This window comes from Anneissia japonica, unplaced genomic scaffold (genome assembly GCF_011630105.1).
Source record: "Anneissia japonica isolate Jap-2015-1 unplaced genomic scaffold, ASM1163010v1 scaffold119_len492752_cov174, whole genome shotgun sequence".
NCBI lineage: Eukaryota > Metazoa > Echinodermata > Crinoidea > Comatulida > Comatulidae > Anneissia > Anneissia japonica.
In genome coordinates this window covers 179,764-190,933 of record NW_022730737.1, presented here as the reverse complement: position 1 = coordinate 190,933, position 11,170 = coordinate 179,764, and the positions used below count along the sequence as shown (strand labels likewise).

The 11,170-nt window shown below is 35.0% G+C and overlaps 1 protein-coding gene across 1 annotated transcript in view; it reads left to right on the top strand.

Annotated features, from left to right (window-relative positions):
• Positions 1 to 5,550: 5,550 nt before the first annotated feature.
• Positions 5,551 to 11,170, top strand: part of LOC117114999 (A disintegrin and metalloproteinase with thrombospondin motifs 16-like) — a 96,852-nt gene continuing 91,232 nt past the window's right edge. Inside the window, exons 1-2 of the mRNA XM_033258629.1 lie at positions 5,551 to 5,791; positions 6,963 to 7,068. Coding sequence (XP_033114520.1) covers positions 5,687 to 5,791; positions 6,963 to 7,068 — 211 coding nt within the window. The 5' untranslated portion in view covers positions 5,551 to 5,686. The remainder of the gene's footprint in view (positions 5,792 to 6,962; positions 7,069 to 11,170) is intronic.

Here is an 11,170-nt window from a genome sequence, read left to right as displayed (position 1 = left end):
CATGGGCAGCGTGGGTGCTAATTGGCCAAAAATGAAATTTTATTTTTATTCGAAATCATCATTATGAGCGGGCAGCAGTCAGCTAAACAAGATAAAAAAAAAAGACTTGCCTTATCTGCTACAGTATTTGTCTACAAACATAATATTTGAAGGGAGATGTCAAGCCTCACAGAAAAGGTTAAACAATTTACCTAGGAAAAAAAATACATTCTCAATATGCCGTTATTATAAAAAGTCAGCTCATTCCCCTCACACTGACCTTGCCATTATGTTACCTTCACTGGCAAATCCATAATTTTTTGACCGGGGGGGTGCAAGTAGCAATTCTGAGAATGTTTATAGTTTCCTTTTGCCTCATTTATCATAGGCCTACATATAATATTTGTGTGTGTAATTCATATATAAAGATAAAAATTTTCTGACTTGTTACTTGTCACAGGGTTTTTTTTTTGTCTTGTATACAACCGTTAATTTCTTGGGATTTCCTATTTAGAAGTATAAACCACAACTATAACTTGCATCTCCATTGCTAGGATGTAAAACGCACGTAGCACCAAATGAAAAAAATATATGTATTTAACTTTATCTATGTCGCTTTAGTTATTATTTGATAATAGATTTTTTGAAGTGAATTATTCTGCATTTATTTTTATGTGTATGTCATCATATTTTGACTTTATTACCTTTTTGCTATATTGTTTATACTGCAGTGTAAGTCTAATAAATTTAGAAAACAACATTGATTTGAGTGCTTCGCAGGTTCGAATCCCGTGGGAGGCATTTTATTGTACAATGTATTCATTTATTTATTTATTTATTTATCATGTCCTTTATTATAACACTGTATTTACCTTCTTTGATGATTTATATACAATCAACAGTGTTAACATCTATCATGATTTGTATTTATGCTACTATATATATACCTGTGTTGATTGTTTCTAATGAAAAAGAACAACTGTCCCAGTAAATGGTGTTCATAACTTTACAGATCATATGCAACCATAACTGGACGCCTTAAACAAGCGATCTATAAATCAGACACCGTATTAAAATAATTTAGCCTACATCGAACTGTTCGTATGACGATAAAATAGAGACTACTACTGTACCATTGCCGATAATTAGATACTACTTTCGCAACAGTTGTATTGGGGCCCAGCAGGGCTTCAAAACTTTGCCGACAGGGTGTCCGACTGGGGGTCCGAACCAAGGGCCTATTAGTGCCTTGGGCATGATCGGAATAAAAAATCTCTGATAGGGTTTTATGGCTATGGCCCAAATTGTGTGGTTGGTCTTCTGGCCTAGAGTGCGGGCTGTCTCTTATACACAAGATGTGTATAAGAGGGTTCGTTAACCCCTAATCGGAGACCGAACAACCACCCCAAAGATGGTCTCGAATTGGAGGGCAAGGTATGTGTAGGCGGTGTAGGCCTATGTAGCATCTTACTTCCGACATTGAAGGAATTCTTTAGATGCTGTATTTAGAATACTATTCTAAATAATTGAGGTTTGACGTAATCAATTATTATCGTCATATTAATTATTATGCTTATTATATTTATGAATGGACTTTTTTCTATTATTTTTCTCTACCAATATGCATATTAATTTTGGAGTAGGTGCTAACGTGGGGCTTATAATAATAACGGAAGCAGTATTATTTCACTAAATTAACAAATCATGCACTCGTCTAGAAACACCAGCACATAGGCCTAATTGTATTGCGGGAGTGAGAGTATAATGAAAGCTAAAGGGAAACAATTTATTTATCTGTCGCCACTTAAATTATCTGGCAATGAGAACAATAATTCCGCGGAAGGATGATGTGTTGTTGACATAAAGGTTACCGGACATCGAAACAATTCTTAAATAGCGCCCTCATTATTCATACATTTTTGAAAACTTTTGAAATGTTTTTATGATAATAAAAAGATTGATATGAAATTTTTTTTTTTTTTTTTTTTTTTTTATTTTTATTTTTTACAGTACCGCATTATTTTGCCAGCTATAAGCCCTCTCAATTCACCTTCGTGCTACCTGATACGCCAATGCAAAGGGTTTAAATGTCTCTCGGGATAAAATACAATTAACTGCAAATTTAATTTACATATTTTATCCGTTCATCCATCGATGAAAAAATTAATCCCAAAAGTTAACTTTTTGGATTTTCTACAAGAATCATCTTGTAGGTCGTCGTGTCTGCCGTCACATTCATTTTCTTCTCCCCTCCTCACAAACATACTATCACATTGACAGGCTAGCGAAGTGCCAACTTTTCAAGATGTTTTGAAAATTACGGTATGTAAATGTAGATATCATCAAGGCCTTGACACTCCCCCGCCTACAGTATATGAAAGTTCAAGAAAAAACTAAGTTTCCTTGATAGACTTAGGGGATATATTTCGGAAACTTACCGTAACACACTATATGCTAAATTAACATCATGTATGCCTACATAAATTGTCTTATTAGCAGCGAATTCCTATCGCAGATAATATAGCTCATTACTTTAGTCCGATAATATTATGAAAATTATGTTGTGTTAAAATTTTAAAAAACATAGAATTAATCCTCAATAATCGGATCGATAATGATGATTTGGACGTTTTATATTCTCAAAGGCCTACCCCATCGATCATGCAAATTTGATCAAAGCCTACAATACGATTGTTGTTTATGGAATAATTTAGAGGCGTGCTTATTAAATCGTCTTTCCGAAACGTCAGGATTCGTATCTGGGTGAACTCCCTTCGGCTTCGGGGCCCTAGGCGAGCAGGGGACCTATAGGTGAGCAGTACCCCCAGACAAAAGGTTTTGTCCGCTCCGGATTTTTAGAACTATCAGTGCACATGGCAACCAATAGGCCTAAACAATGTATTTGTGTTTAAACCTCATTCCCACCATAGCGATTAATTCACATCAGCTATTTAATTTCATGATAACTTAAAACTGGTTTGCCGACGCACCATGACATTAGCTAAGGTAGCCTATAGGGCAGGTGTGCTGAAGGGCAATACCGATATGCTGATATGAAGTCATTCTCAGTAAAATACGTTTATTTAGTATGTTCCTCATGATCTTTTAACATGGCGTTGCAATTTAAACTTATAATTTGTGTACGAATTACATGCAAATATCTGCTTTTGTGATGCCGACAATGTCCCAGAATTTCCCCGGGGCAGCCAAGGCTAGCTAGGCCAGTCTGTGGCCTTCACCGCTAGGAAACTGTGAAATAAGTGTAAATATTTTTCATAATATACGTGTTTTTCTTATCATGAAGTTCAAAGTGTCTTCACACTTCCTCAGCTGACAGAAACGAGCAGTTCACGAAACTTGGAGACTGTTTAATATGGTTTCTAGTTTAATACGATCGTCATCGTCTGTCTGCCGTTGATTCAATTTTGGCAAGAAACTCAAATGAATTTAAATTTAGTACTGGTACCATGCATTGAAATCCGTGGAACTGAAAAATGATGTTACTCCTAATCTTATTAAACATTTTAATTCTGTTTTTGTTTTACTTAAAGACTTTGTCTAAATAATATGTGGTTCTGATTTACTTCGAATTAAACATTGCCTCTCCCTCCCTTCCGTTGTTGGTGAGGATGCGGTGAGTGCCTTGTCTACTTGGTAAGAAACTCTATGCCATAAAAACCTACATTACCTAATTCCAAAGTGAGCTCTCAGAATGGGAAATATTGCCTGAAATTCCTTTGTTTTCGTTATGTGTTTTAAAGGGTAAGTGTACTAGGCCTGCTATTTTTTAATAACAAAAAGTCCGCAAAATTTGACCTTCTGATTTGGTTGATGTCATTTGTCATTGGAATTTTAATACTTGTTTCATATCGGATTATCCGTCATTCTTGTAATTATGTTTTCGCAAACGTCTGCTTCAAAAGACGGGCACCTCATATTACAAACAGCAAGTCATGAGGCCTAATAGTTTGATCTCGTGTAAACCTGTGTTTATGTTGATTGTTTCTAATGAAAAAGAACAACTGTCCCAGTAAATGGTGTTCATAACTTTACAGATCATATGCAACCATAACTGGACGCCTTAAACAAGCGATCTATAAATCAGACACCGTATTAAAATAATTTAGCCTATCGAACTGTTCGTATGACGATAAAATAGAGACTACTACTGTACCATTGCCGATAATTAGATACTACTTTCGCAACAGTTGTATTGGGGCCCAGCAGGGCTTCAAAACTTTGCCGACAGGGTGTCCGACTGGGGGTCCGAACCAAGGGCCTATTAGTGCCTTGGGCATGATCGGAATAAAAAATCTCTGATAGGGTTTTATGGCTATGGCCCAAATTGTGTGGTTGGTCTTCTGGCCTAGAGTGCGGGTCTAGCTTCATCATTATCATCATCATCATTATTATTATTATTATTATTATTATTATTATTATTATTATTAGGCCTATTTATTTTTTTATATTATTATTATTATTATTATTATTATTATTATTATTATTTACAGTACAATTGCTATCATTATTATTACTATTACCATTGATTTGGAAGATATACGGTAATATATGTAAGTGAAAGTACTAAAAGTTCATGAAAAAACAACTACTCAGAGTACAGAGGCTAAACCATGGAGATGTCTTCTGTACTGAACCTGAAAGAAATTAAACAGTATGCCATGTTTTCAATTTTCAACAAGAATCAATCCCAAAACGGGTTTTGAATGTGGCATTATATTTGCTGTATGATACACACTTGCTAATTGTTAGATTTTTAACGTTGTTATTAATATAAACAGTGCGTTATTAATTTAGCGAATTAGTTGTTATAACGTTCAAACGTTTTTTGTAGGCGGTGCTCTTATTTCTTTACTCTTTCCAAGTCAGCCAATCACCTTTCTATGATCACTATTGACCAATCGGCGCCGAGAAATTCGATACGATTGTTCACCGGGAGGTGACACTACACGCGACTTCGAACCAAATGTGAAGTTCACATTATGGAGGTCCCTATAAAACGAAGTGGTAGAAAGCTTCCAATGTTAGAACTGGTCATTTTTTGACTGTGAGCTTTTAAGGTTTTTTTGCACGACGAAATAAAGCATTTGAAAGGAATTACTTAATCGATTTGTTGAGGACCGTTCGTTAAAGTTGCTGTGTGATAGGCCTATCCTTCTTTTTGGTGTCGAACAGGGGTACTTGCCATCTTCATGCCTATTGTTTACATTATTTATTAATATCTGGAATATTATTAACCTATCAAGTGTGCTGCACATAGATCAAGCAAACATGAAGATCGCTGCCTTTATAACTTTATTTTGCAACCATATTACTCTACTAATTGGATTAACCTTTTGCTTTCTAACGGTAAGAAAATGTTTTGGTTGGTTTTTATTTTGCCTCTTCAATGTTCATCATTATTGGCACCCGGACGTTTTGTTGACACAAATCTGGAATGCCTAGATTTACACTTTTTTTTTTTTTTTTTTTTTTTTTAAACTGGTAATTGCTCGTGGTGGTGGTAGTAGAATACAGTATATTTGTTGTAACCTTGTAGTGTAGGCCTAGGTGAATTGTGTTCATAGAGCGCTGCGTAGCCAGCTTGTAATGCTAATACACTGACTGTGTGTCCCATGAGGCGCTAAGCTAGACCCGGGGATCATTAGATCGCAGCGGTTAGGGTACCGTATGTATACTTATCAACTCGATGCTTAAGTCGTTTCTCACATTGTTTCCCTTTTACTTCGCTAAGACCGTGACGGAGTGGTTGATGAACTATAACAGATCGGAGCAGTCAGTGGCTTTTTCATTGGTATGCAAAAGCTATATGATTTCAATGACATATTTACACCATGGAGCTTACTGAGACACGCTCCAATAAAATGTACACCGTGTTCATCGGTTTATTTAGAAAGTGCTTGACTTGAATGAACCATGTTTCTACGATCGGTACACAGTCGCTGTGGGTGGCTCCCAGGACCCAGTGCTACCCTTGAAATGATCAATAGGCCTAAAGTATATGGCATTTGCGGCTGCACAACAACGAACTGCAGGAGGGAATTTCCGATATTTGCGTGTTTTCAAATTTACAAATCAGTTCAGGAAATGGGCTACTGTATCCTAAATCAAATCAGTCTATACCTCCTTGATCGAATGGTGTTGCTTTTATCAACACAATAGAATACTTTCTGTGAAACGCTGTAGTGTAGGCCTAACTGAGGCCTAATTATTCTTGAGAAAGAATGTTCATAATTAGAATAAAATCTAACAATTTTATTTTACCAAAATCTTGCGCATTTTTATATTGAATTTTGTTTTCCAAATGTGATGTAAAAGGACAGGTGGGTACAGTATTTTCAAATAATTTGAAATAACATAGCTTTGTGGAGGAAGGGGTTGGTGGGGACAGATAATTTCCCTCACTCATCTTCATTTTAGTTACAACCTACTCAGGTCAGATGAGTTTATTATTTTTTTTCAAATATTTATTATTGCTCTATCACTCAATGAAATGATGCTATCTGCCAAACTTTTCTCTCCTCCCAATCTTCCCACAATCATTTTATTTCCTTTCAAGCAGTGGCGTATCTAGGGGGTGTGCGGGGAACACCCCCCCCCCCCCCCCCCCCCAAAAACAGTTACTCACACCCGCCCAGGGGGTCAATTAGTTAAAAATCATCATGGTCAAGTAGTTAAAAATTAGACCTTTCTGGTCATTCATCACCTTTTATTGGAACATTGCATTCAAAATATATGTACCGTACTATATATTTCAAGTTACATCCAACATTATATTAGAATCTATAATAATAATAAATTATTATAATATTACTCATGATAAAATCTGGGTATTTAAATACATATTAATTTTTATTTTTTATTACCTGATGAAGCCAGCATTCACTGCTGGTTTATATATTGAAATTAATTTAATCTAGTCCTGAGTGCTAAATTCTAATTTGTCTTATTTTTTTAAATTTCAGATAAACTTAACAGAAAGTCTAAATACTAAAGAGCGAGACAACATACTACAAGCATTCAAGGGGTTTGCAACCTCTTCTGGGTCTGCACTCGCTTTAGAAGATGAGGGTAAGTGAAGCATCATTTTTCAAGATAGTTCACAGTCACAATGGTGACTCTTGTGATTGTTTCTGACCTTTGAACAACCTCACATTATTGACCTAATTCAAGATCTACCATAAACATAATAAACCATTGTCATAAACAATTGCACATTATTTACCCTATGTATCCTGTCTTCACAGATACTGTAGTGTATTAATAGACATCTTTGTATAACTGTTGCAAATTTATTTATTTTAGTATAAAAAGACATTCATTTCTACAGCCAAAATGGGTTCCATAATTACGTGGTTGAACACGTCACAATTTAAAAAAAATAAAACTGACATTGTATAACAAAAAATGCAGTTTTTTCAGCCTCATTTATGTATTTCAGGTAGCTGGAATCACCCACCCCTAGGTCATTTCATTAGTGAAAATACATTGCTGACATGCAAGGACCCCAACATTTTCCTGTGTCTCCGGCACCCAGGACTCGCTGGTACAACACTGCCTTACTAGTTAAGACTTTCTATGCATCTTATTTATATTGAAGAATATGATTCGACAATGGCTTAACAACCAGTCATGGGGCCCAGGACTGGGATGTGTTGGGGTACCATGTATTTTATTATTTAGTATTCACTCACAAAAGTGGAAAGGAGTGAACCCCATTTATGAATATCAAGGCAAACAGACTACATTATATAAGCAATGTCAATACAATAAATTGTGTGAAAATAGTATAGGAGTATTTTGGTGTGAATTTTATAGCTCCATGATCACACCAAGGATAACAAGTTGGAAGATGTGTTTCCAGTGGGGTCCTTTTTATGGTAAATAATCATTGTTTGAACTGCACCTGCACTTATCTAGTGGTATCCATTAATAACAATAATTAAAAAAAAAACATAATATTAACTTTAACCATGTACTCACTGTATTAAAATTTTGAATATTAAATGAAAGACTTGATTGTTTTCGTAGATAAAGTAAACAGTGGTTGATCCATATGTAAATGTAGGCTGTCAAACAAGCTGAGGTTTGGCCTTAATACAAGAAAACCCATATGCATGCCAGATGCTAAGGTGCTATATCCTAGTTTAAATGGCAATAATCATTGCAAACAATCAATTCAAATCGTTTAATAATATTCTTTATTAGTTATTTTAAAATTCATTTATTAAAAAAATGTTTGGAAATAGAGGAACATTTTGCTGTAGCCTTACCACAAACTAATTTTGTACTTAAATAACAGGCATGCTTTAATCTTTTGTCTTCTGGCCGAGTTGAGTGGCAGAGCTTAAAGGCAGGGGTGCTGCTAATTAATGCCTCAACTCCGGCTCTCCCATAGTGTCCGATTAGTAGAACCATGTCTTCTCTGATAAGAACAATTGCAACATTTGAAAGACAATCCCTAGGCCACCAAAGGTTTATCAATTGAGACCAGGTACTCTAACAACCAAATATGTGTGGGATTTGAGGTGTATGTACTCGCGTGTGTTTCCATACATTGGACTAAAACAAATTGAATCTAAATTCAAGTCAGGACTGAAAATTGCTGTGATGGGGATCTACTTGTTAACATACATTCAAATCTTCCAGGTTTTTCAAAGAAATTCAGAGACTATACTCCCTTTTCCTGGTGCTAAATACCATGTTCTCCTTCCTTTTAAAAAAATAAATCTTCCAGTTGTTTTGTTTTGTCTCTGTTATGGTTGATAATTTGTGACTTCCCTAACGAAATGCAACCAATGTCGGTCCAAAGCCAGCTCATGCATTTTTGGGTAGAGACTGCCTGAATAAAATATTTGCTGTTGATTCACTTGATCTTAGCGTGAAGGAAGATCTGAAGGTGTCCCATGTCTTCTACATCCTCCTATTTATTTTTTATTGCATAACAGATTTTATTCAGTTTTGATAGGAATGTACAATGTTTGTTTACTGTACTATCTACTACACTAAGGCAAAATTTCTTTTATGCCTTGTTTAGCGAACCCACAACGGTTTTTCTTTATTTTATTTTATTTTTAAAAAGTCTCGTCTAACTTAGCTTAAAAACACACTACACTATCAAGTAGTGTCAGCAAGAATCTCTGGTTTACCTTGATCCATCCAGGGTAGCATTCTACTAGATTGTGCATCCTTAATTCATCATCTTGGCATCTTGGTCTCATTATAAAATCACATATCCATAAAAAACATTAAATAGCTCTTAAGGAATACTATTAAGTTTTTTAAGTTAAGAATTTCAAGGCATGTAGCCTACTGTCTGTCTGCCTGTTTGTCTGCTAATACAAATTCAATTAACTGGTACTGTAATATTGTTCCCACTTGGTACAAAATTTACTTTTTTGTCTGTATTATTTCAATTATACCTGGCATCATAAATTTGCAAAAAAAAAATGTTGATATCTTAAATATGGTTTAAAATTGGCAAATTAATTTACTTTTAAAAGAATTTGTTAAAGCTGAGTACCGCTAAGACTGACTTGATAGCTGGAAATTGCTATATTGGTTTACCACATTTTTTCAAGACTGTAAGCTGATTTTATTTACAAATAATAAATACTGTCAATCATCCATGATTCTTAAAAGTGAAAAAAGGTACTGTACAGTATACCTTTTGCTTAAGTTATTATAAGTTGCTTAAAAACTTTCTTTGAACACAGAGGGCGCCAATTATCAGACCTCAAACTTCAATACACTGAAGAGGATAAAGATGAATAGCATTTTTTTGGCATTCAAAACAGACTGTGATATGACATCTTAAATTAAATTTACATTTTATAAGAAAATAACAACAATAAGAAAGACTTTCTGTTGCATTAAATCATATATTAATATCTGTGTTTAAATGATGCTTTTATCAAAAATTGTGTCTGAAGAATGTTTAGCTTTGTGTAACATTATTTGCATTGTACAGAACAACAACATTTTGAAAATTTAATTTTTGAAAAAAAAAAACCCCAAATGGGAAAAAGTAAATTGTTATATTTATTTTTCATTATAAAAAAACCAGATACCTGTAGGAAATGCTATAGCCAGCTATTGGGATAGTTGGGACAGTCCCACACAAAGAATGAGTCCACAATTTTAAAAATGGGTCCAAATTATGTAATTTTATGCATAAAATGGGTCCACTTTAAAAAAAATATGTCTAGATTTGTCATATTTAGCTTAAAATGGGTACAATTTAAGAAACTGGGTTCAGATTTTTCATATTTTTGCGTAAAATGTGTCCACATTATTTGAATTTACGCGTAAAGTGGGTCCACCCTGATATTTTACCGTACTGTTTAAAAATCCTGGCTACGGCATTGCCTGTATGTATTACCTGTAGTTTTCCATTAAGTTTAATTAAATTTATGCTTGAAAGTGGTGTCAGAACTGTTATGTGCTGCAGCTACAATAGTAATTCCAGCAGGCAAAACTATCTATTTTTAATCTTGTTGCGGAATCTATGACATTGCACATTGCTGATTTCATTGTGTAAATGTCTATGTCTAATCTTGGAATTTCAGGGTTTTCAAAAAACAGTTCTCTCAAAATGCACAGACAGAATTTCGAACAAGAAATCAGACTGATTCTTTCTTGTGACATATTATTATACACCTGTATTTCAAACATCAGTTGTAGTTAATTAAATGGGAAAAAAATGTCATTAGATTGAATTTGACTGACATAAATGTTAAGTGATAGACAGTTGCAGATATCACTGAACAGGAAATTCCACACAATAATAATGATAAAAAAGATCTTCTCTATTTTAGATTGTACAACCAATTTATGGTGTATTCATAGCCATTGATATGCTCCTTCCATTGTTTTGTGCCTTGCGTAAAGTTGATGTATGGCGAGTAAAATGGCCAAGCGGTTAAAGCAGTGGCGCTGCAGCCTACAGCCATAATATCGGCGCTGGTTCGAAGGGCATGCTCGCCTATGCTTCTGGAGGTGGAACAAGTCTTCTCGGAGAAGGATTATAAAACCGTAGGCCCAGTGTACACATTGGCTCATGTGTACTATAAAGAAACCAGTGCATCTTTCGAGATGAGCAGGGGTTACCCCGGTGTACTGGTTCATCTCACAGCCCCTACCATTGTGGACTAGATGGTGCACCCATGGGTGA